This window comes from Lissotriton helveticus, chromosome 7, assembly GCF_964261635.1.
Source record: "Lissotriton helveticus chromosome 7, aLisHel1.1, whole genome shotgun sequence".
NCBI classification, from domain to species: domain Eukaryota; kingdom Metazoa; phylum Chordata; class Amphibia; order Caudata; family Salamandridae; genus Lissotriton; species Lissotriton helveticus.
This window is the reverse complement of record NC_136068.1, coordinates 533306419-533333442: the sequence shown is the minus strand read 5'-3', so window position 1 is coordinate 533333442 and position 27024 is coordinate 533306419. Positions and strand designations below refer to the sequence as shown.

General features: G+C 44.2%; 1 protein-coding gene across 1 annotated transcript in view; it reads left to right on the top strand.

Annotated features, from left to right (window-relative positions):
* Nucleotides 1-27024, top strand: part of LOC144769149 (uncharacterized) — a 1798260-nt gene that overhangs the window by 1158666 nt on the left and 612570 nt on the right. The window contains exon 16 of the mRNA XM_078653155.1: nt 10522-10759. Within this exon, the coding sequence (XP_078509281.1) occupies nt 10522-10759 (238 nt within the window). The remainder of the gene's footprint in view (nt 1-10521; nt 10760-27024) is intronic.

Here is a 27024-nt window from a genome sequence, read left to right as displayed (position 1 = left end):
GTGTTTCTTCAACCATGGGAGTCCCAATATCACCCCATAATGAGGAGCATGGATGAGATTAAATGAAAGATGTTCTTTATGATAACCTCCATACCAAAGCTCATACTCAGGAGTGTGTTGGTTGATCGGGCCTGATTCCAATTCATGTTCGTCTACTGCGAACACCACTTCAGGGACTTGTTTCAATACCGGAGTCACCCCCAATCTGCGTGCTTCCTCTTTATCCATAAAACAGCCCGTAGCTCCCGAATCCACCATAGCTCTGATTCGTTTTGGGGCTTGGTCGATCCATAACTCCATATCCAAAAAGAACAGACAATTACAAGCATAATCTTCACATGTCACTGAAGGGATGAATTGCTTGCTTGAGTTACTCCCTTCTGGTGGACTCAAGCACTGGAGTTTTCCGACCCTTTTTCTACAGGAGAAGCAGCCACTTGTCCTGAATGAAAACGACCTCCCTTAGGTTTTATAGGGCATTCACGCAAGAAGTGTCCCTTTTTTCCGCAATAAAGACACAACCCGAATTTGCGGCGATTTTCTCTTTCGCTGAGCGTCAATGAAGATCTGACAGCTCCGATTTCCATCGGTTCAATCTTTCCTTCTGACTTTTCTCCACCGGTCTGTTTGTCGCCCAGGGGTAGCGGCCTATCCTTTCTCCCATGGTCTCCTTCTCGTTCCCTTAAACGATGGTCCAACCTTAATGCCAAATCGATAAGAGCTGCACATGTGGTGGGTTGGGGGTCGACCTGTGCTATGACATCTTTTAAATTCTCTGTGAGTCCTTGGTAGAACAAGACAGTTTGCTTTGCTTCGGGCCACTCCGTTTCTGCTACTAGTCTTCTAAAATGATTCAGATAAGTGACTAAGTCTGATGATCCCTGTCTAAGCACTAACAATTCTTTGTTCGCTGAAAAGGTTTCTGCTCTCCTGTCAAATGTCTTTTTGAACTCAGCTCGAAACAGCTCCCAATCATACAGAAGGGGGTCATTGCTCTTTACTATAGGGACTGCCCACTGCACTGCCTCTCCCCCCAGATAGGATATCAAAAAGGAAACCCTAGCTTGATTGGTCAAAAAGAACTTTGGTTTGCAAGTGAAATGTAACATCACTTGTGTCATAAACACTTGCACCTTCTTCCTATCACCTAGAAATCGTTACGGGGGTGCTAATGGAACCGGGGAGGGCATTTCTACCATCACTGAAGCAGGTTGAGGGGCTCCTACATCAAAAGGGTTTCGCTGCAACGCATCTACCCTTGCTTGTAACGCGGCCGTTTCCTGACGTGATGCCGCAAGTTCAGCTTGCACAAGGCCTAAAGCCGCCATCACGTCATCCATGGAGGCCATCCTTTATCAATACAACCGGGGGGATACTAATTCTGGGGACGATTATTCTGTCAGACGTCTCCTTTGCTAATCCCCAGGATTGTATTGATGCTGTAAAGGGGCCCTCCTCTAGATCATCCCAAGTCTGGCTCTGATGGTTCGCAGACTGTTAAGGAGATCAAGCGGGGGAAAAAATGTCCGGAGGAGAACTGCTGGGCTGCTGGAACTGGAGACCTGTAATATACAAAGCCCGGGATAAGTGGCACTGTACTCGCTATCCTAAACAATATGTACAGAAGCTACTCGTTCCTCACCTGTAAGAAAGAAACAGGAATGCTGGATGTCTCCGGTAAAGAAAATGGGCAACTTCTCATCCCCAGGGTCTTACTGGAAAGGAAGAATGACAATCTCAATATTACTAGACTCCTCAGGATATAACCACCTTGCTATATTGAAGAAGGATGAAGATACACCTACCCTATTTGGGATGAGGAATACCAGACTGCCCTTGCATATCGTGGTACTGAATTGTCTCTCTACCTCTCTCCTATACTTGTCTTCAGATAGCGTTCATTAATATATTAAATCATGCATCAACAGTATAATCGTAGGTGTACATATGCGCTGTTACCTTAGTCTCTTAGAACACCAAGTTCCCTCCAGAGCAATGTGATTGCTGAGTACAAATGAACCAAAAAGAAACGAAAAGCAGCCCAGCAAAAGAACGTAGAAACCAATAACTCTGCTATATCCAATAGCTCCCATAAACCTGTATATCCGGTCTTCGAAAGTTAGACACTGTGCACAAAGCGTTCAATAACCCCCAAAGACCAGATAAGTCACAAGTTGATTCAAAAGTGTGTACTGAGTAAACTTCTCAGAGATTCCCAGCCGCATGAACAGACACGAAACTCAAACAAGAAAAACCTGTAGGTAGGATCTCCACGAAGTGGGCGCTTCCTAAGCCCCAGCTAGTAATCCATGGGCAATACAAGCACCAAACACCCGGAACAGGCCCCCGGACCTCGAGATGCAGGCGCTTCGAAGCCCCAGCCAGCAATCCACAAGATGGTGCACACGAACACTGGAAACGATCCTGGGACCAATTGATGCAGGCGCTTCCAAGCCCCAGCAAGTAATCCACGGACAGGGAGTGAAACGAGCCTAACACTCCCCCAGGGAATCAAGAACAACAGGAACAACGCTACGCCTACAAATACAATAATCGGCAGCGCGTCTTCCTGAGAGTTACAATATATGCATTTCCTGGCGTATAACGTAATTCCGGCGCGACGCGCAAAGGGTCATGGGGTTCGTAGTTTTTTGTGTCCCGTGATTCACTCCAAGAGCAGGCAGTGATCTACCAGCCAGAATCCTGACAATATGAACTTGCACCAAATGGAACTCGATTTATTTTATCTTTTTGATTTGTATTTGGATATGTTAATCTCATTGACTTGCTTGTCAAATAAAAAAAAATAAAAAAATTTAAAAAACTAACATGAGTTTCAATAGGAATTCCATAGAGCATATTATCAAGCCCCTTATCGCCGCTTGAGCTGCAGTTTTTTGCCGCTAAAGCGGCAATCATTTTATCACCTGCCTTGATAATATGCCCCTAGTTTTTTCAAGCTTTCGTTATTCCCAGGTTTTCCTTTCTGCTCCAATACCTTTTTCTTCATTTTGACCTCAAACAAATCCATCTGCTTCTTGCCAAACCTGGGAGCTTTAGCATAGTTTTTGCCGCAACATGAAGGCAATGGCACATGTCGTGTATAACTATCTGAAAGAGACAGTTAGTTATAGATTCCTTACCTTAGAATTACCCCCAGCCGTCAGACTGGATCTGGATACGTTTTTCTAAGCTGTACCTCTGCGCATCGATAGGTGGTGGCGGTCGACTCTGCGTCTGTCATTGGCATTGTGGTCGCCGGGATGACGTCGCATTGCTTACTTAGACATCACCCCTCTGCCCTAACATCAGTTCTTTCTTTTTCTGCGCCAGCCTAGTGCAGATCCGAGCAGAGCTACCTCTTTAGTCACTTTATGATTACATTTTTTTCAATGTTTTGTCGACTTCTTTTGACTCTTCGACTCCTGGTGTGCGAGAGATATCCCATCGTCAGGCCCGCTTCAAGCCTTGTGAGGCCTGTCGCAGGCTGATGTCGGTGACAGACCCGCACCTCGTGTGCTTTGGTGGCTGGATGACGACCTGAAGTAGTACTCAGACTGCCGGGCCATGAATCCTAAGTCTTTGCAGCAGTGGTCCCGAAATCTCATGGAAGCCAGGCAGTCGGCTCTGTGTTGCTCCCGGTCTTGTTCAAAGGAAAGGTCTCAAGACCATTTGCAGAGCCCTCACACCTCGTCCCATTCAAAGTCTTTAAAGTCCTTGGGTAAGTTGAAGCACAAGAAGAAGGCAAAGAAGCACCAGCGATCTTCGTCGTCTTCCCGTTGGCCGACTGACGCAATGCGGGATCTGGAGTATTGTGGCTCTTAGGCTCTGTCTCCGGGCCTGATTCAGGGATGACTCCGCACCACCCCCGTTTCCAGGAGCCAGGGCGTCCCCTGCCCAACTTCATATATTTTACGAAGCCCTCCACAGTATCTTTGGGCAGCCCAACTCTGACGGCACGTCTTTGGGCCCCATGGAGATGGTTTGGGGCCCTGGGCCTTCGATGCCGGCGGCTCTGGCCTAGGCGGCCGGGGCGGCCCCCGTGGCTCCAGGCCTGGATCTAGATTGATGCCGGTCGATCTTCCCCGAACTTCCCCAGCACCAATTCCAGCAACAACGTCCCCGGCGTCGGCCATGCCCCCGGCCAACGGCATCCCCATCCTCATCCATAGGATGGACCTGTAGCCGGGCCGATGTCAAACTCAATGCCGGAGGGTTTATTTGTTCTCCTGTTCATCCCTTGTGTTCCTGATTTCCCAGATGGTGGTGATGAAGACAGGGAAAGGTCAACAGACTATTTAGCAGACCAGCTTGAAGAGCCGGACTGGAGAGAGGACCTGCGTGATGCCAGTGGTCTGGACACTTCTCCACACCTTGGCATGCTGTCTCCTCCTACCGTGGCTACAGAGGAGGGAGCGTCCTACGCTGTGATGGTACGGAGGGCAGCTGAGGCCTTGGGCCTAGTGCTCCCTTCAGTGGCAGTCAGGACTAATCTCCTGACAGGTGCTTTAGCCTGCAGCAACCTTCTCTGAGCCCCTCCTGCCCTTCAACAAAGCCCTCACTGACGTCCTTCTGGGCACCTGGTCCAAACCTAGCACAGGGGCTCCTGTTGAAAGAATGATTGCCCGCCACCATTGCTCGGCCCCGGGCAACCCAGTTTTCCTCACCCAACACCCTTCCCCCCGAGAGCTTGGTGGTCTTCTTCCAAGGGCACATTACCTTCTGCTCCCCAGACATGGAATCCAAAAAGCTGGATCATCTTGGGAAGCGCATGTTCTCTTCCTCCAGCCTGGCACTGTGGTCCATGAATACCACATGCCTCTTGGGCCGATACTCTCATACTATCTGGGATATGGTCACGCAAGTGCTGCCTCAGTGCCCAGAGGAGGCCTGGACTGTTCTCTCTCTAGCTATGGTAGATTGGAGAGTTGCAGCAAAATTCACGATTCAATGTGGATACCACTGACTCACTGGGCAGAACGATTGCCATGTTGGTAGCCCTTCATCGCTATGCGTGGTTGAGGACGTCTGGCTTTTCAGGGGCCGTCCAGTCTAAACAAAGTTTCTACCCCCTGCACTTGCCAATCTTTTGTACCCCAGACAGATTTTGTCTCAATATTGTCTTTCCAAAAGTCGAAACCCTGTCTAGACAGTCGGGCAATAAAGACTGCAGAATAAATCCGATTTGTATTGGTTAACATATTTTTCGTTCCTGTCTTGTTCACATTTTTAAAGTAAAACGTTTCTGGATTTGACAAGTTGAACCCAGAAAAATACGGAAATTTCTTTGCAAAAGTGTTTGAGCTACCCTTTGGATGTGTAGGACAATGTTCCCATTGGTTATACATAAATACATTCCTAGGCAATATGGATTTGTTCAAGAAATGATGACCATAATGGTTATAACAATACATTTGTTCATAGTCTGATGAACCCTCTAAATGTTCATGATTTGTGAATACAGCTGAGATTTCTAGATCAGAAATTATGTTATTAACAGTCTTGAAGTCCCAATTATCAGAAAAGGTACTAGATGTAATAAAGTAACTTAGAGACATTTTAAATAAGTGTGGAATCTTTAAAAGCTTCGACGGGCCAAAAAAGTCATATTCGGTTTTGGCCCAAACTATGCCATCCGGTATAGGAACGGCTGTGATGTTCACTGCTGACAAGTCTCTCTGTTCACGATGGGATGATTTGTGCAGTTGGAGAAGTAAGTTCACTCTTTTACTGGCTGTGTTCATTTGAATATATCTTCCTTTTATCAGCATACCCAGAGTTATTACCAGAGCTAACCGACGTAGAAAGAAGAATATTCCCAAAACAATCCATAGTTTAATCCATGGTGAAACCAGATAAGTCTTTTTCAGGAAATGAAAAAAGTCTGTAGCTTGTTCTTTGAAAGTTATTCGTGCTGGTGTCGTTTCAGGTTTGCTGGGATCCTCAGAAAATGTATCAAAGTTATTGTAATACCCAGAGGCAGTTCTGTCAAAGATCAAAGCTGATGCAATTCCAACCATTAACATCAGATAGTTCATCACATTACTAGCAGTTTTCTCACTTCTGAACCCTTCCAAGAGTTAGAAAAAGTGCATTGCTTGGACCCATGCAGGCCTCTAAACAGGACTAATGATACTGTGTTAAGTATCAGCAGTTACTTGGCTACATTGGTACATAGATGGATACATCATTCCCGGAAAATGTTGAGATCTCACTGATACGTAAGTCCCTTACCAAGAAAGAGGCCCTTGTAGGTATCCGGACCATCCCATCATGGTGAAGGCTGTTTCTTCAGTGTTGTACATGGGGGTCAATGTTCTGCCTAACTGTAGGTCGCCGAGACAGGCTTCGACGTGCACCTTCACCAGGAACTTATGTATTGACTCTAAAGCATGCGAAGATACTCATTTTGCCAGATCCTTCCTTCAAGACTTTTAATGTGATTGTTTCCTCAGATCCACTTTTCTTTTTAAGTACTGCTTGGGACTGAGAAACAAAGTGAGAAATCTTCAGGTAGAAATATCCACCTGAATAAATGTTACTTATCTTCTATAATAATCTTTAAAATATATGCTCTAGTTACCTGCAGATCCAGCACTGAATCAGCCCCCACACAATTCAGAGAAGCAGTGTGGCAGATTTTGGAGATAAGGTCCCATGGTATTTCCATTCTGTACTCTGCCATCATTCTATTTATGTTGTCAGTCTCATCTCTTTCCCAGAAGATTTGGAAAAATGGATGTTAACTGACGTCAGATCCGACAGTGGCACCTTATATGCCTCTCTGAATTCATGTCTGAGGACGAACCTAGGGCCCTGACTAGCCCTGCAGCACCACCTGCCGATGCTGAGGAGCTAATGGAAGTGTCTAGTACCTGGAGGGATTCATATGGTGAGGAGTATGCAGGTAAATAGAGTATCCCTCAGAAAGATCATTACCAAATATAAGTATTTCATTCATAACTGAACTACTTGTAAGAAAAGTAAGAAGCTCCAAGTAATTAAAACTTATTTATTCTATAAGTATGCAGCACAGCAACCAGGCGTGACTGCCAGCAGCAAGGAACATATGAACCCTGGGCAAAGTACTACGCTACGCTAGCTTAGTTTGCAGAGTTTGTGCTACTTTGCACTACGGGAATTGCACGTAGCACAGTGCAAACACGCATAGCATAGCGGTAATTGTTTGCTTGCTTGCGGTCCTCAACATCAAGTTGGCGTCCGCGAGCGAGCAAAATGACATCCCAGCGAGACTTTTTCCTTGTTGGCAATCAACAGCAAGTTGCCTATTGCGAGCGTGGAAAATTAACCTCCTGGCGAGATTCTCAATGCTGGGAGGTCAGGTTTCTCATTGCGAGTGGTCGCGTATGCTCGCGACCGCTCGCGAAGAGAAACTACCGGTCCGAGTTGAGAAAGCTGCCCCTCGAGTAGAAATCTACTAGAGCGGAAGAAAATGACCGCTTGCACTGTGCAAGATGCAGTTTGCACTGATTGCACAGTGCGGACAAGCATCCGGCACTGTGCAATCAGTGCGAACAGCATTTTGCACAGTGCACTACACAGTTCACGTAGCTACCCATAGCGTGAAGTGCACTTTGCTTCACTAAGCGTAGCGCTACTAAGCAAACTAAGCCCAGGTTAGAACAGATGCACCTGACCCTATTGCTTGGCAGCAGCCTCAAGGTTCCAGGTAGAATTAGAACAAGTATTAAAAGATGCAAACACAGGGAAGGGAAGAGGAGAAGGAAAATGAACAAGCATTGGCAAAGTAAATGTAAAAACAACATCTTCCCTTTTTTAAAAGAGGAAAAAGAAACAAACCAAAATACATTAAATCATCTAATGAAATCAGACAACCTTTGAGGAAATTGTCTGGCACGATCTGACAGTTTTACTTTAAATGCAACAGTATCATCAGAACAATTGTGAGGCGCGACAGTATCATCAAAACCATTGTAAGGTACAGAAAATGAGTTTGGCATGTATTCTTGATTTCACCTTACATTACCATTGGTATCATCATCTATTTTTGATCTTGCAGGACATTTTGCAACACGCCTAGCATTCCAAATCTTACCATCCTGTGTGATGACACTGTTATCAAAAACTTTAACAACCTTCATCGCTTTGGTGAATCTATCTGAGCATTTAGTAGTGAACCCCGTTTTTTTAATTCTGACCCAGTCACCAGTCTTTAAAGCGTGAGATTTAGTTTTCCACTTGCAGTCATACCACTTCTCAGTTTTTAGTTGTTTGGCCTCCACCCTATGCGCAGCACCAGTCATCAAATCATCCGAATAAACATTGCTCTTGCACTTCTCCCTAAACCACCATGGACAAATTTTAGAAGAAGGATCTCTACCCTTAAAAAGGTGGAAAGGACTCATTTCAGTTGTGGTATGGGGTGTGATTCAATACAACCATAGCCTTTCTCTTAAACTGTTCTTACAATCTCCTCCCAACTTATACACATCAGAAACATATCCTTTCAACACTCTATTGAATGGCCTATCCTACCACACTTCCTACACTCTTTTTTAATGCTGGACCTCCTCCATAGGATGCCATGTGTGTACTGCTGCCACACCTTTAACAAACACCAGACCTCTCATATCTATCCTGTTTCTTAAATCCCCCATTGTTATTTATTCAAGAATTGTAAGATCCTGAAAAAGACGCTTCATTTTATACCAATTTTGCTCAGAAACAGCTCCTGAAGTTGGGATTTTGAAGAATATGTGTGACGAAATGATAAGGGATCAGAACATTGTGCATGTAAGAAATAAAAAGACACAAGAACGTCAATGGGAATTGGGTTATCCAAAACTGGTTGAAGCTATATCCACAGCCAAGGCTTTAGAGCAATCTGAAAAATGGATGCATACTGTGAGGAATGTTAATACTAAATCTGAACAAAGGGAAGAGATTTGTACCATCAAACGATCGTATGAACAGCGAAATGAAGCGTCTTTTTCAGGATCTTATAATTCTTGTATAAATAACTATGGGGGATTTAAGAAACAGGATAGATAGGAGAGATCTGGTATTTGTTATAGGAGTGGCAGAAGTACACACATGGCATCCTATGGATGATGTCCAGCATTAAAAAAGAAGTGTAGGAAGTGTGGTAGGATAGATCATTTTTCTTCTTTTTGCAAGGACCAGAGAAGATATACTGCATCCACATGTTGAAAAGTAGCTTGCACATCAGGAAGATGTGGTATGGTTAGTAAGTGTGAATACACTTCATTAAGATGTGGTATGGTTAGTAAGTGTGAATGCTGTGCCAGTACGCAAGAAGAAACAGGTTTTGTGGTTTCTCTTTCTTAAGTGGTTTCAAATATAAATGATCCTGATCTTGTACAATGTAAGAAACCTCCAATGTGTGTGGTTGAAGTTGCTAATGTAAATTTGGAACTTATGGAAGATTCTGGTTCCCCATGGACGATTATCTCAAAAAAGTACTGTAATGAGAAACTTAAGAATATGCTGGATATAAAGAAAATATTACCATCTGCCATAATTGCTGAAAGTTTTGATGGTTCAAGAATAGATATGGAAGGATATTTTCAGGTTAGCCTGTGTTTCAAAACAAGAATCACTCCTATTAAGTTATATATTGCTGTTAAAGGAGTAAATGTCCTGGGATGGAGGGACCAGTGGATGCTAGGTATGGTTTTAAATCCTCGTTCTTGTGAACCTGTAATGCTGGATGAAAGCATATATTTAGAAAATGTTGCTGTCATAAGTTGTGATGAAAAAGAAAATGTGGTAAAAGAAAAATACAAGGATATTTTCTCAGATGTTTTGGGTACATTAAAAGATTATTCACACACAATTAAACTTAAACATGATGCCATACCTGTAGAGCAAAAATTGAGAGGCGTTCCAATCAATGTTAGGGAGCAGTTAAAGAATATGCTGGATGACTTGGTCACTGAAGGTATCATTAAACCCATTGATTCGGCAAAATGGGTTTCTCCCTTTGTTTTTTAAAGGCAAATGATAAAAAGTTGGGAGTATGTGTTGACCTTAGAGCATTAAACGCAAGTATAATTGTAGATTGCCACCCTCTTCCAAACATTGATGAGGTGGTTGCCATGCTAGAGGGTGCCAAGGTATTCTCCACGTTGAATTTAAGATCAGCGTACCACCAGATTCGTCTCACTGCTCACTGCTTTCATCACCCCACAAGGATTATATCAGTATACCAGAATGCCATTTGGTTTGTCGTCTGCAGCCTCTGTGTTTCAGAGAGTAATGTTTAATATTTTTAGAGATGCAGGGAGGGGAAGAGGAGAAGGAAAATGAGCAAGAATTGGCAAAGTAAATGTAGATACATCACAACTACTATACATATATAGAGATATTATGACGAGTGATCCAAAATCTACCTGTCCAGAGATATCTTGTATCAGTTTTGTTTCCTTGTCTTTGTTTTAAACCAGTTCATATTTAACCTGTTTTTGTTGAATATCTCTTGAAGTTAAGGAGCATCCATATCCATATTTATGTTTACAGGCTGATGTCGGGGGCCCTTTGGTGTGCAACGAAAATGGAATCTGGTTCCTGGCTGGTGTCAATAGCTTCATCTCTGACTCTTGTACAAGCCCTGTCAGCCCTCCCGTGTTCACTGAGGTGGCGGCCCTCGCCAACTGGATCCAGGCGAAAATATCCGGGGCTTTTTTTGTCAACCAGACAGTCGAGGTTCCTAATGACATAGACAGTGACAACTGTACAGCAGTTATTAACCCATCAGGTAAGTTACATACATGAACATTAAAACTGTTGTCTGAACACAGAAAGAAAGAAATACTCACAGTTCACTTTCACTGCTGAAATGAATCTATGGAATGTTTTTCCAAGTCACAATACAAAGTGGTGCTTACAAAGTAGGTGCTACTGTCAAGTTTCACTTTGTTTTAGAAAATCAGCCATAATTTAGATTTTTCTTCGCTGAGGCCTTATCTTCTCTTTTACTTGCATTAATTATGATGACATTCATGTAGGTTTCTTGATGACGTCTGGAAACAATTCAGTGCCTGGAAGTGACTTGGAGGCCTGCAGTGCTTGTGCTGTCAATGTATTCAAAGTAATATTCATTCATTGTATAGTCATTGTTAACATATACATTTAAATGAATAAGGGACATGCTGTGTGAATTAAAAGATAAAATTCCCTTTTTAGACCCAGTTCATGATTGTCACATATAATTTTGATATGTGCGAACTGCGTAACTCCTGTTAGCGGAATTATGACTTTTGTGTATTATTGGGTGCGAGAAAATACACGGCCCCTAGGTTGCAATACCTTCTAAGCATCTCGGTGTCGGATTTTGTTCTGTACTGTAATTATCGACCAGGAAACTGGGCCACTCGTAATAAAGATTTAAGTGACTGAAACATGTGCAGGTCTAGAAGCGACAGGCATATAAGTAACAATACGTAAGTCTGTGGAGTCGCAACTCATGTATAGTAGGCATAAAGACACCTTAAATTGTAGGCAGCGATCTTGTAATATTACGTAGAGAATGCCACATCAGTATATGGAACATTGCGTGGAAGACTAAGAGAACATCCTATATAGGTCTTTGTAGGTGTAGAGCACAAGTATAGGTTGTATATATCCCCTCACGGTAACAGGAGATCAACTGCTACATACGAACCCTATATAAGGGGTTAGGATGTGCTATAAGGTGTTGACCGTATAAAGGTTAGAGTTTATGTAACGTGAGAGAAAAATATTTAGGCAATGTTTGTATTATCTCTTAGTTTTCAGGTATGATAAATTTGCAGAAAGTTTTGGGAGTGATGAAAAAAAGTGTGGGTGTACTTGTGCTGAGACATGAGCCTTTATGAATGGTGCTGTGGGTGCTTTGTGTGATGTTGACTCGGCCCGGAATTTGGGGCAATGTCAGGGTGGTAGGTATATGGCTTTTAGTAGAAGCAAACTCAGGTCCTTCGTGGCATAATATTGACTTTGAGGTCCAGAAATGATCCTGTGTCTAATAGACGCCTTATTCTTACATTATTTCGAAGAAGGACACCAAGAGTAAGTGTATTTTTTCAGAGGTAGTTTCAAGAAAAAGAGCCAAACATTGAAACTAGTTACTATAAATGCACAGTGGAGAAGTTGGAATCCTGTATCGATTTTATAATTTCAAATGGTTATAAAAAATATATGACAAAAAGATGTTGGCAAGACAAAACAGTGACTTATAAATGCACATTTACTTCTTCCTTCTCCATTAAAGAGATTTTAAATTCAACAGCTCCTATTCCACAACATCGCGTTCCGGAGAGCCCCACCTTTGTCATGAATGTACAATGTTAGCACTCCAGTTGCTCATTAGAACTCTGAGTTGCAAATGCAGTAGTATACTGGTAGAATAAACTGACCAACTCCTGTTCCACAGGGTGAAGTCACCTTAGAATTAGTAGGTCCCCACCAATAAAGGATTCGTATTGTGACTATAATGTGTTCTAACTTGTGATGCTCTAAACCACCCATTTAGTACTCTGTATTTAAACAAAACAAAAATGGCAGAGCTTTATCAACAAAAACCAAATATCTAACCAGCATGCTTCTTGTAACCTTCTGCTTAAATAGTACAACAATACACACACAATCTAACAATCTGTTTTTTCACTTTCGCCCCAAATGTTAAGGGACTTATTTACAATAACAGTAGTATCCAAAGGGGAGGACATGTCCTAGTAGTTATGGACCTAGATGGAGTAGAGTCTGTCTTTGTGCTTTGCCCTTTCTGCCCAGCTGCTGCTGCTAAGGGGTCTCGATCCCTCAATCAATCAATCAGGGAATTGTAAGCATGCTACTCACCCGTGAGGGTCTCAAGGTGCTGGGGGGGGGGTCCTCAGATCTGTTTAGCTGAAGAGCCAGGTCTTGAGGGTCTACCTGAAGGTGTTCAGGGAAGGGGCACGTCTGATGTCTGCTGGTAGCTCGTTCCAGGTCGTAGCTGCAATGTGAGAGAAGGATCTTCCACCTACTCTGGCTCTGTGGATGCGTGGGTTTTCCACCAGTGCGAGGTTGGAAGATCAGAGGTTTCTTTTGGGTATATGGAAGTTGATTCTGTCATTGAGGTATTTGGGTCCGTTGTTGTGTAGGCATTTGTAGGCGTGAGTGAGGATTTTGAAAGTGACTCTTTTCTCCACGGGGAGCCAGTGGAGACTTCGTAGGTGTTGACTGATGTGTTTGTGTCGGGGGATGCCAAGGACCAGTCAGGTGGTTGTGTTCTGTATTGTCTGGAGTTTGCGGAGTAGGGACTTGTTGATGTTGGCGTAGAGTGCGTTTCCATAGTCAGTCTGCTGGTGATGAGTGCGTGGGTGACTGTCTTCCTTGACTCAGGGGGGATCCACTTGAAGGTCTTGCAGAGGATGCGGAGGGTGTTGAAGAAGCTGGAGGTGAGGGCTTTGACCTGTCAGTTCATGGTGAGTGATGAGTCAAGTACGATGCCGAGGTTCTTGGCTTGGTCTGAGAGGGTAGGTGGGCTTTCGAGGGTAGTCGGCCACCAGTTGCTGTCCCATGCAGAAGAGGTGGTATGAGGATAAGGACTTCTGTCTTCTCAGCATTGAGCTTCAGGCAGCTGTTGGTCATCCAGACTGCGACGTCTTGCATTCCTTTCTGGAAGTTGAGTTTGGCAGTGGTGGGGTCTTTGGTGAGGGAGAGGATGAGCTGGGTGTCGTCGACGTAGGATACGATGTTGAGGCAGTGTTGTCGGTCAATCGCTGCGAGGGGGGCCATGTAGATGTTGAAGAGGGTGGGGCTCATGGATGAACCCTGTGGAACTACGCAGGTGATTTTTGTGGGGTCAGAGAGGAAGGGTGGGAGTCTGATCCTTTGGCTACTTCCGGTGAGGAATGATCAGATCCAGTCCAGGGCTGTTCCTTGTATGCCTGCGACATGTATTCTGGTGACTAGTGTGAAGTGGGAGACGGTGTCGAAGGCCGCTGATAGGTCAAATAGGATGAGGACTGCAGAGTGGCCTTGGTCCAGGAGGGTGTGCATGTCATTGGTGGCGGCGGGTAGGGTGGTCTCTGTGCTGTGGTTGCTTCGGAATCCGGATTGGTTCGGGTTAAGGACGGCGTTCTCTTCAATGAATCGTGTCAGTTTCCTGTTGACTGTTTTCTCTGTAACTTTGGCTGCGAAGGAGAGGAGCAAGATGGACGCATAGTTCTTCAGGTCGGTGGGTTCAGCTGTGGGCTTCTTGAGCAGAGGTCTGACTTCTGCACACTTCCAGTCATCTGGGAAGGTGCCTGCTTTGAAGGTGCTGTTGATGGTGCATTGTAGTTCGGGTGCGATGGCGGCAGCGGCTCTGTGGTAGATGTGAGGGGGGCAGAGGTCAGTGTGGGCCCCCGAGTGGATGCTTTTCATGGTCGAGGCAGTGTCTTCAGCCGTGATCGGTGTCCAGTTGGAGATGGTGGGCTGGCTGGTGTTTCTGGGGGGTGGGGGGCCGTCTGTGGTGCCTGGTGGATGGTTGATTAAGTTGTCATAGAGGTTTTTGATCTTGAGGTGGAAATAGGTTCCAAGCTTGTCGCAGAGGTCTTTGGATGGGGTGATGTCTGTGGCTTCACTGCGTGGGTTGGTGAATTCTTGAATGGCACTGAAAAGTTCCTTGGAGTTGGTCAGAATTTTGTTGTGGATGAAGTTCGTCTTGGTGGCTTTTATCTGGTTGTGGTAGTCTGTCATGGCGTCCTTGTAGGTGGTGTGGTTTTCGGTTGTCTTGGTATTTCTCCAGTTCTTATCCAGGCACCTGCAGGTGCGTCTGGCTTCTTGGAGAGCAGTGGTAAACCAGGTGGCTTTCCTGGGGCGTTGTCTGTTGGGGTTGCGCAGCAGGCGAGCTCAACTACGCAGTCAGAGATCCAGGTATGGAGTTCTTTGGCTGCGTTGTTTGCGTCGGTTGCCCAGGTGTGGTTGTCTCGGGTGAGGTTGGAGTAAATTTGCTCGTCGGTAACCTTACTCCAGTTCCTTTGTGGGGGGCATGGAGCTGGTTTGGGTGCCTTGGGTTTGTTGATGGCGAAGTGCACGCAGTGGTGGTCGGTCCATGGCGGCTGCGTTGTGTGGCTGAATTGGACGTGGTTTCCTGCCGCAAAGATGGGCTTGGGGCTGTGTCCTGCTCTCTGGGTCATTGTGTTGACGAGTTGTTTAAGTCTGATGCTGGCGAGGTTGTCACGAAGGACAGAGGAGTTGGGGGTCACTGGGGTTGTCGAGATGAAAGTTCAGGTCTCCAATGAGTAAGTAGTTTAAGGCAATGGCGTGGGGAGCGATAAAGTTGGTGATGGTGGTGGCGAAGGGTGTTAGGGGACCGGGGGATCTGTAGACGAGGGTTCCTCAGAGTGTGGCTTTGGGGGGTGGTCCGGATCAGGAAGTGCAGGTGTTCGGCAATGGGAAGGTTTTACTGGAGGTGGTGAGGTGGAGGGTGCACTTGTGGGCGATTACAAGGCCCTCTCCTGGGTGGTTGAGGCGGTCTTTCCTCTGGATCATGTATCCATCTGGGATGGGGGTGCTGATGTCGGGGGCGGAGGATGCGTTGGTCCAGGTGTCTGTGAAGAAGGCGATGTCGGGCGAGAGAGAGTCGAGTAGGTTCCAGATATCCATGGCGTGTTTGTGCATGGAGCGTACATTGAGGAGGATGAATTTAGGGTGTCGCCAGTGCTTCTGTCGGCGGTGTTGGAGGCCAATGTGGCGGTGAGTGTCTGGTGGAAGTGGAAGCAGGAGACTGGCCGTAGGTCATGTTCGGCGAGGCCTGTTGGCATTCTCAAAGTCTTCCTTCCAGGTTTGAGTGTGAGTAGGGTGGTGGTGGTGTAGCCATGAGTGGTGAGAGGTCCAGGGTTCCTGGCACTGGCTGCAGTCGGGTCGCGGACGGGCGCTGATGGGCTTGACTTTGGCGAGCCTTCGGCACGCCGGCGGCGAGCCTGCTGCACGACCATGATTAAGTAGAAGAGGTCGGAGGGAGGAGAGGCTGGGATGCGGGAGCGGGGGAATTCTGGGAATTCCTAGGGCAATTCCAGTGGCGATGGGGGCACAAGTGCAGCAGCGGCGAAAGGTGAAAGAAACAGGCAGGCCCGAGAAAATAAACAGTGGTTGAATTACAGCAAGACACAGATGGGCACAATAACAGTGGCACAAGAGGGAAAAATTTGGAAAAAATGGTTGAGAAAGGTTACGGTGGTTGCAGGCAGTCTGGTCCCAGTGGGAGCGTGCAGCAGGAGCGGGCAGCAGCCTTGAACCTCTCAAAGAGGACGTCAGGGTCTGGAGACAAGAGGTGGCACAGCAGAGCTGCAGGGAGAGAGTGTACCTAGACCAAGGGTCAGAGGTCTTAATCCCCAACTCCCCAACGTGCCCTGCGGCCAACACCGGATCCGTTTTGCGCCACGAGGCACTTAAAATCATTACAGGGTTCCCGCAGAGCAGGATGTGCGCGGGCATGCCTGGGCCAATGGTGGGCCCGTCTCCGGCCCGTCAGAGCCTCCCTCGTTCATTTGGATACTGCATAGGTGCTTCTTTCTGCCTACTCCAAATTGCTGCCATGGGGAGGTTGGAACTATTCACTGCAGTTGGAAGATGGATACTAAAACCAAGAACGGATTGCAGGTCTGTGTCTATTTAATTCCCTCTCTTCCATTTTCGGAGATTATTGTTTAATTCTTCTTCCTAGTAGCCAATAACTAATTAAAAACCCTAAAGACTTTTAGAAATGGGTAAACGTAAATTGCCACAGCCACTGGGGAAAGAGGGTTCGAAAGTGCACTCCTCCAACAACTTAATAGCAAATTATCTGATGATCGCTATGGGTATGCTGAACAGCGAAATCACAAACGCGGAAGTAAAACTCGGCCCTACAAATTCCGCCCTGCGTAGTGCTATGGATAAGGTATCAGAGACAGATTGTTCCATAGATAAGGAGAACTCTCCAGTAGCTGCAAAATCTGGGGGGGGCATGTGTTTTAAATAGTTCACTATCGATCAGTGAGAACACCGCACGTGGGCATTTGTATTCCCCTCCGGTAAAGTAACTTTGTCAATCAACAGATACACCCATGAAAAATCTACAAAAGAGGAAGATAATTACTAAGGGAACAGGAAATAGTTTTAACACAACTAGAAGGAATCCTAAAGAGAAACTAATAAAGCCTGCTAAAACATCAGATCCCTCTCTGAAAAGTGTGCATGATAGGCTGGCATCTTTAGAGGAATGCTTTAGGAAGGAGCTGGACACAGTAACCATTGGGATGTGTCACCTTGAGGCAAATCTCAAAGTAGTCCCGGATAATCATTTATTGGAAAGCCCAATCCAATCAAAACCACACAAAGCAAGGAAACAAAGATCTTCCCATATTGACACCTGCAGCCACAGGAAAAAATCTTATGCAAAAACTGGATACCCTGTCCCTAAATGATGAATGCCAACAATACCAAAATGCTAATCTCTTGACAAGTGTATATCTTCCCCCCGAATCAACCCCTTTTATAATGATACTAAGAAATTACCTATTCTAAGGCCAAATGTCTGGAATGCTGGCATGAGCTAAAGAATAAGGTGATATTTTGGCAGCCTAAGAAATCCTGGCGTACAAACTGCTTGACCAAATAAATCAAAATGGTAAGAAGAGTCAGATGGATAGGACCCTCAAAGAAATCTGGTAAAGATGATGTATTGTGGTGAATTTTCGTACTCCCTTTGTGGCAAGAACTTTCCTCTCTGATTTTGTAAACATAGATCATTATAATATTACCAGGAATATTGGAGCTGAGCCTCTGGGGTATTTTTATAGGCCTGAAATATTTATGGATACTACCCAAAAACCCACTCAGTTCAGTTCTTTATCTTTATTCGGGTACCTCAATACCCATAAAAGCACAAATTCATAACAAATACAAGAAAATACATCATCAGATAAAAACATACCAGTATAAAATTAGGTGCATGATTATTAATATTTCAGATAATAATGACTTTGCTCCTAATAAAATGTCATATGACCATTAAATCATTATACATTTTTCAAATACATCAGGGGGTTTAGGGATCCAACATGGACTTGCGTGTCCTAATAGCTATTCTAAGAAAAGTGCATGTGTGAAAGATCAAATCTTCATCCTCCAGGGTTACTATACACAAATAAGCCTTGTCCAGACTAATATGCTGTTTCTTTTTCAAATAAGAATTTAAAAGCCACATGGAATATTTAATATAGTACTTACAGAAAAATAAAAAGTGTATCATTGATTGACCACTCCTCCCGTCACATGGACAGGGTGTTTGATTAAGATTAGTGGGTAACCAAGGGGAAAGCAAAGTGAAAATCTGATGGTGCCAGCTCTTCGACGGCATAATAAACTCCTCTCCCAGCGACACATAGGTAACGTGAGATATATATGGAGGGGTGAACAAGGCTGTTCAATAGACATGTAGTTGCGCACAAATGTTTTCCCAGATTCTAAATCAATCCTCTCTTCATTATAACGAGAGTGAAGAGCGTTCCTCAGTTCCTTTTATAGGCTCTACTTCTGCTGTGCTAGGATCTAGGGAAATGTGTTCTTTATTAATGCTGCGCAGGCTTTGTTGCACACCTCTTAACCATGGGATATCCATCCCCTTATCACACTTTAGACAGTCGCTAATAATCCCACGGGTGAGGGAGGCTGCTTCATTCTTCCACACTGAAAGCCAAAAAAGAGCAGGTCGGGCACGGATAAAATCAGATATAAAATTAATATTAAGTTCCTTGTGACATATATATTGAGGGGTCGAGATTGGGACACCCAACAGTTTCCTACAGAACTTGTTTTCTTCTTGTTGGATACATGAGCGTTTTGCCCTGCCCCAAATCTCAGCACCGTATGTTGCCATCGGGATACACTGCAGTTTGTACATTTACTAGAATGGCACCAGTAGTCTTAGGACGAGGAAGACTCAAAAATTGAATTGGTGGCCTTTGAGAACTTGCTCCTGGCGTGAGCTAAATACTCACTCCAGGAGCCGTTCGCAGCAAAGACCAACCCCAAATAAATAAACGAACGTGTACATGTCAGTTTTTGGCTATCTACTGTGATAGTGCCTATCTCTCTCTTCCCCAGGCCAGTGCACATTAAAAAGGATTTCTTAAAATTAACGCGTAAGTCTAAGTCATTCATATACTTATTAAAATTTTGAACCAGATTGCACAAGGAATTGGGGGTGCGGCCAATAAGGACGGCATCATCCGCGTATAAAAGTACGGGGATTGGTTTTCCATTGATTTTAGGGACATCTTGGGCGGCTGTTTTCAGAGAATTGTTCAGCCCATTAATATAAATGATGAAGAGAAGGGGGGCCAAGACAAATCCCTGTCTGAACCCGCTTTCCACAACAATTTGCCCCGAGACCTCCCCTCCCATACCAATCCTCACCTGTGCCTTAAGATCCTTATGAAGATACGCTAGAAAATGTACCAGCGGCTCATCCAGCCCACCCGCCAGAAGCATTGTCCACAGCTTTGCCCTGTTAACAAGGTCAAAAGCTGTGGACAAATCCAAAAAAGCCATAGGAGGTGACATCCGTACAATGGTGTATTTACCAACAACCAAATTGAGGTTGAGGCATTGTTCAACTGTTCCCACCTTGCTCCGGAATCCTTGCTGGCATGGTTCCAAAATATCATTATCCTCCGTCCATGTTAGAATTTTATTATACAAGACTCTCCTTAATATTTTTAGGGTGTTATCTTTTAGGGATATAAGTCTGTAATTGCACGGCTGGGACTTGTCTTCTTTCTTAAAAACTGGTACGATAATACTCTTGGCCCATGTAGCAGGTAAATTGGCAAGAGTCAGGCTATTAAAGACGTTTAAAAGCAGTGGGCCCCAAAAATCAGGGTTCCATTTATTTAAATCAATTGGGAACCCGTCTGGCCCAGGAGCTTTATTCCCTAGACTCTGCTGAATCGCCTCTTGAACTTCTGTAATGGTAATCTCTATTAGGACTAGGGGGCCGGGTATATAAGTTTCTACCTCCGCTAATGGGGTAGTATATATCGCTGAAAAGTGGTTTACACAGGTATCACTAGAGATATTACAGCTAATCGGGGTTGATAGCTGGCCCCTTGATTGGAGGTCCTTTACTTCTGCCCAGAAAGTATTACCTTTTTTTGAACTGGCTGCCTCAGAGACGGTTTCCCAGCATTCAGTCAGGAGAGCCTTCTTTCTATTTAAACCCCACTCAAACTATACCTATGAAAATTATTATAAAAACTTTCCAAACTGGTCAGATTGGCAGTCAATATAATTCGATGCTTACATACAAACACCAGAAACCAGTCCCCGGTAGCTTGTCTCCTTTCTGGTGAAGAATTGGCTTGGTAGTTTGGTCTGCCCTGTTCCCATGATGCACTGGGCCAGGGACAGACTAATTTGCATATAGCCAGGTTCTGAGCTGGGATGGGGCAGTGAGCTAAATAACGGTGATGGATCAAGCCCTGATCTTTGGACTGGGTAAGAGTGGTCTGCTTAATTCAGACACTCTGTTCATCACCACCCCCTTTTCTGAATCGTACATACAAACACCAGCCTCTAATTCCAACAACAAATCGGGTCCTCCCTTTATTGTACTATGATGAACAGGATTGACAACAGGAGAGGCCTGAAGAAAAAGTGGAAAAACATACAGATGTACATGCTACAAAACTGCCATTAGCCCCTCTGGAACTGGGGACTCAACAACTGTCATTGGACGTACAACACCAAGAATATCCACCAAAGGAACCAGAACTAGGTTTATTACCCTGTCGTAGGACAGAATTTCTTATCCCACTGATGGAGGGACAAGATAAGGATAAAAATAACGCAGATTGAATAGTCAAACCTCACAAATAGCCAAACTATGAAAAACACCAAAACGATACTGAAGACTGGGAACACTGCCGAAATAAGATATAAATGACTGAATCCAGAGTGGCTAGAGATTGTTACGTAGTGCAGTGTGCAAAATGCTGTTCGCACTGATTGCAAAGTGCCGGATGCTTGTCCACACTGTGCAATCAGTGCAAACTGTATCTTGCACAGTGTAAACAGTTGTTTTCTGCCACTCCAGTAGATTTCTACTCGAGCGGCAGCTTTCTCAATGCGGATTGGTAGTTTCTCATTGCGAGCAGGCGTGAGCGTACGCGACCACTCGCAATGAGAAACCTGACCTCCCTGCGGTGAGAATCTCACCGTGAGGTTTATTTTCCACGCTCGCGATCGGCAACTTGATGTTGCTGATCGCGAACGGAGAAAAGGTCTCGCCGGAATGTCATTTTGCTTACTCGCGGTCACCAACTTGACGTTGAGGACTGCGGGCAAGCAAAAAATCACAGCTACACTATGCGTGTTTGCACTGTGCTACGTGCAATTTGCTGAGTGCGAAGTAGCGCAAACTACGCAAGCGTAGTTCTTCACCCAGGGTAAATTTTTTTGTAGAGGGCTTCATATCACACTTAACACTAGCTACTCCCTAAGAGATGGGTCAGGTCAAGGGAGGTCTGGCCACTATAATATCAGTAACCTCCTGTATGAAAGTTTTGAGGACCTATCTGTCTTCCTCTTATTTCCAGCTTATCCACCTAATTACAGAGGAAAGGGTTATTCTGGTCGTAATTAATTTTTACAATAATGTTTTCGTCTCAGCAAAGTGACAGTTATAATGGACCTAAGTAAAGAAGTTGATTTAATTTTAGCTAAAATTAAAGCAGACTATGTTCTATTATGGGTAGGAGATTTTAATATTAACCCCTTCGATGCTTGTGACGGAACCATTCCGTCAAGCCTCACGGTTGAGCTGTGCGGATGACGGAATGGTTCCGTCACGACCACACCCAGTTATGGAATGTCCAGCACTCGGGAGAAATCAGCGCTGCACGCAAGGTGTTAACAAATGTCATAGACAAGGTCTTAAAAGGTGGAGATACCTGAACCAAATGGTGATGACATGCCACATTTTTTGCATATTTCCTATGGAGAAGTCCTAAATGAACTAATTTATAAGTATAATTTGACTCCTGTGGCAAAATGTATTGGGGAAGATGAGGGAGAAATACCTAGGTTTTATGGGAATGGGAATGGGAAAAGTTCAGTTATTGACCATGTATTGGTGGTAGAAAAAGGTGAATGCTTTTTAGACCCCCTTACCGCTGTCATGAATGTTTTTAGCGACCATTCTAACCTGACTGTAGTCCTTAACATAAATACTAAAAAGCCAACTAGCCCCCAACTAGCCCCCAATGTTTGAAGCAAATTGAACTACACAGTAAAAATGGCCTTACCCTAAGATGTGCACACATAGATGGCATAGCATAAACACAAGAAAATATGGCAGACTCCCTAAATGATTTTTATACTAGTGTCGCAGGGATTCTGCTCCTACACATAGAGACTTGGAACCTCAGTGAATTAGGGTGTACCAAAACTCACCTTAGTACCCAAAATCCCCTACCAGACTAGCAATCAGTGTCTCATTGGTCCTTACAAACTCCCAATGTTTAGACAACCCAGAACATGGACTTAGAACACCTCAGGTAACATGGAACACATGAACACTCTTTCGTTATACAATCATATCAATCCAGAACGAGGAGTAAATGAAGACACGTGCACATTTGAAATGTTTATTTTCTAATGCAGTGTTCTCAAGCGCAGTATCTTAGCTAATACAAGCAAACATATTATAAGAAACAAAGTAATCAGCATAGTTACTAGTCCATAGAATACAAAGGGAGAAAGCATGTTAAAATGCTAGAGGGAAGAAGGCTAAATTGCACCTAAATCTTACCCTCCCATGCTAGTATATTATTTTATATCTAAGAAGGTCTCTTTGGGTTTTAGCAGGGCGGCTCCATACCTCCGATCCTAGTGGTAAGGGATCACATCATCTTCCACCAGCTCTCTGCATGCGAAGCATCATCAAGTGTGTGTGTATGCTCTGTGCAGTGCAATATAAAATGCGCCTAAAGCCAGAATTTGGCCGCAGTTGCATGTGTGTTATGTCTAGAACGTGCGAAGATCAAACCTCACACCAACGACTGTGTTGAACTAACCTTGAAGGCCTCGGCACTCACTGTACAGACATAGCTTACCAAGCAAAGCTGATACTGAATACAAAACATATTATTCTCGTGTGAAGCAAAATATTCCACTGGGCTAAAAGCTCTAATAACAATATGTGTTGTGTGCAGAAGCAGCAGAAAGGTAAAATGGTGTTTAAACTCCTAATAAGCTCATGCTAACTTAACACAGTTTGAAGGCAAAGCATACCCATATGACACCCTACCTTTGATCCGAGCAAGGATAACACAAGAAAAAATGAGATAAAGGGCAAACTTTTGAAAGCAAAGTTCAAGAACGACTGTCAGCTCAAATTTGCGCATGTGAAAAAAGTAAAAAACTTTCACCCCACAAAACAATCTCATAAGCAAGAAAGTTTTCAGTCATTGGCTTGGGCAAAGTCAATAGGCAGGGGGCAGAGAAAATTGTCATTTGCCAGAAAAAACGAAAAAAAATAAAAAACAATTCAATGTCCAATTAATGGTGATGAAACACTTGATCCTAACATTGAATATGCAAAATACGCAGCAACAGCTTCAAATAGGAAGTCACTGTTCTCATCCGAAAATAGTTCAGCCATCCAATTTAATAATGGGACAGAACATACATGTTCTTTAATTACCGGAGGCTCTAGCACCATCAGAGGGCAACTTGGTGGGTTCTCAATAAAGCTCTGTGCCAAGAAATCTTGCGGCCCTGCAAACACATTCCAACGACCCAGTATTCCATGCATCGCTGCAAAGGCCATAATTCCTCCGTCAGAACAAAGCAATTCATGAGCAACTAAGGGGCTCATGAGCTGGTTATAATCCACATCAGGAGACACCGTTTGCAGAGACACAAATCCAGGGCCCAGTCGAAATCGCAGCTCAGGCAATGAAAGACAGGCTGGACACATGTAAAATAGGAAAATCGAAACGATAATCCATAAGCTGCACTTAAGATGCGAGTGGCAGCGCTCCATAGTATTCAAGCATTCTGTTACGAAACAGTGCCAGTCGTGACATTTTGAATAAAACAAAACAGCAAAAAAACGCCAGCAGCCAGCGCCAGTAAAATGGGAAATCCACCAATCAGGCTGGAAAAGACCGAATAAAGGAAAGCAGGAAAGAACCCAAATATACTTTGAAACGAAGTCACAATGCCGCTGCTAACTACTTTAAAAAAGTGCGCCAGCCCAGTTGTGGAGGATGCATTAAAGATTGTGTGAATTAATTCACCAAAATGTAATGGCAAATCAGTATTTAACAAAGCATGCACCTCTGTGCGGGTGTTAGCTACATGAAGGACAAATGTTTCACGAGCAGATGTGAGGGCAACTTCTTTTTGGGACAATAGAGCTCTTATGCGACTCATCTTATTGAACTTTGCTTTCAAGGTCGGAATCCTCGGCCAGATGGAAACATCCAGTTTCCCATGCGTGAGTGGATACATCACATTTTTACAGCAAACCACACGCTCACTAACGGTAACGACATAAGCAATGCCTTTTATTAACCTACAGCAATCCTCATTGTTTAATAGTAAATAACTCCCATTTGCCAGTAATGTGAATGTGGGAACGATAGCGGGTACGGTGGTACCTTTCAAAACACAGGCTAAATTAGGCTTGTCTTGATTACAGGAGCCGTGTAATTGGATATGTCTATACATTAATGAGTGATCCGGTGTTTTAGTGCATTCTTCACCATTCAGATAACCTTCCTTGCCCTCCCTAAGGCATCTACACGTCTGCAGGGTCCAAGCAAACTGCATAATAGAACGCAATTGATTTTAACCATGGTATAATACAGACACTTCATCTTGCACAATATCAACAACAGATGACACAATATTATCCAATGTGTAAATGCGGGAAGAAAGCGTGTTAATTCTATTATCTACCACTGCCAGCACCTTCTCTAAATTAGCCTGATCTATCACCCTAAGGCGGGTAGCCGCCTCAATCTGGGATGTTTTCCAGAATTCGTTATAAACAGCGTATATCCATCTTTTAGATCTACCTTTAGCCGGGCCTTTCATGAAATCATTCAGATCATCATCGTCATTCAGTTTAGATAAATGCTGTTTAACTGACGCCAAGGTAGAATGTCTGAGCCAATTCTGACATAATTTACCTACAGAATAGGTAGTTACAGAATGATCACTTTCAAAGCGGGGATCCACCCTGACCTGTGTGAAGCCTTGAGCCAAACCCAGAAAACGATGTTGGCACAAGTCAGCACTTCTGTGCCAGAGCAACCAGCCATTGGGATCCAAACTGGATAAGTTAAAGGAAGAATTTAGCAAAAGAGTTTGCAACTCTCTGATTGAAACTTTTGTAGTATTACCCCAACCCGAATAGTCTTCCAAATGCAGGGCCGGAAGGAGCATTTAATTTTTTAGAAGTAGCCAATCCAAAGCACGTTGTCTGTGAAATTGTAGAATTTAAAAACAACATATGATTCGGGATGAGACATGCGCGGTGCAAAGCCTCAGTGCCTTGCACTTGCCAACTTTTAGAACCCCAAACAGATTTAAGGTCAACTGTTTCCTTCCACAACTCGTAGCCTCCAACAGCTAGCTGGACTAGAAAGGACTTCGAATACAATAATTTAGTATTGGTAAGTTTAACTTTGGATATGGACTTTTCGGTCATTTTAAAATAAAATGCGTTGGGATTGGACTGATTAAAATCAGTAAAATAAGTGTACTTTTTCAAAAAGGCACTAGAACTCCCTTGTATAGGAGCAGGACACTGTTCCCATTGTGTGTAATTCACACTGCTCCTCCTGGTATTAGTTTTATGTAGGTAGTGATTGCCAAAATGTTGGTAACAAAATAAATCACCGTAATTAGCAGATTCTAAATACAAATCTTCAGCATCAAAGGCAGCATAATATTTCAAATCAGAAAACAACCTGAACATCCCAATCATCAGAACGTTTATTGTGTTTAACTACATCCCCCATGTTAACTCTAAGCACATTAGGGACATTTATAACCTCAGTGGGGCCTTGGATTTGAAATTTAACAGCATCCCATACAATCCCATCCAGGACAGGCCAAGCAGTGGTGTTACAAATGCCAAGTCTCTCTTCAATCTGTGTGTAATATGGGAGGAGGAATGGGGTGCCAATGTTCCATTAAGATGTCGAATGCATGTTCTCTCTTCGACATAGTGTTAATTGACGATACGGAAAAAATAAAACACAAAACCAATTGACATAAAAAGGTAAATCGAAAAAAAGCACCACCCAAACATAGGTCCAAGGGGGAATTAAAAAATGTTTTTTAAACAGCCTCGCGTAAAATGTAATCCTTGAAGGCTTTGTTGATGTGTGTGAAACAGTGTCAAAAGAAAATCTGGATTCTGTGGCCAAGCGAGTTTGTAAATCAGACATCGATAATCAGTTGGGTAAGTGTAGTCAGTTTCATCAAGGTGAGTACCAGGCAATGTACTCAACAAAGGGCTAGAAATTGCAGGCATCTCGATGACAACCTCAGGCTCAGGATTCAAAGCCGTTGCCACTACAGAATTTCTCACAATCGAAGGACATGAGACTGCCGGTGTCATACTAAGAAGAATCGGCCACTCTGTGTATCTTGACATTGTCAATGGAGATATACCTGTTTTCCTTACGACCTGGAAGTGGTGGTAAAATGACTGTTCTTGTGCCCTTCACACCAAGCACTGGGACTGGAGTTCGATAAGAGGGACCAAATTCGTTCTTGTTTTCGATCTTCTCCCGAACCAATTCTCCAACTTGGGGTAGCCAGCCAACTACCGGGATCTGCAAAGCATCATCCGAGGTGGAAGGCAAATGTTCCTTTGCAAGACCGTCTCTCATCTCTTGTAGCGTCTGTAAAACATTGCAATGTTCATCTACGTCAAAGGAGGCAGCAACAGCCGCCGAGTCTAGACCCTCAAGGTCCGGTACATACATCTTGATACCAAAGAGCATTTCG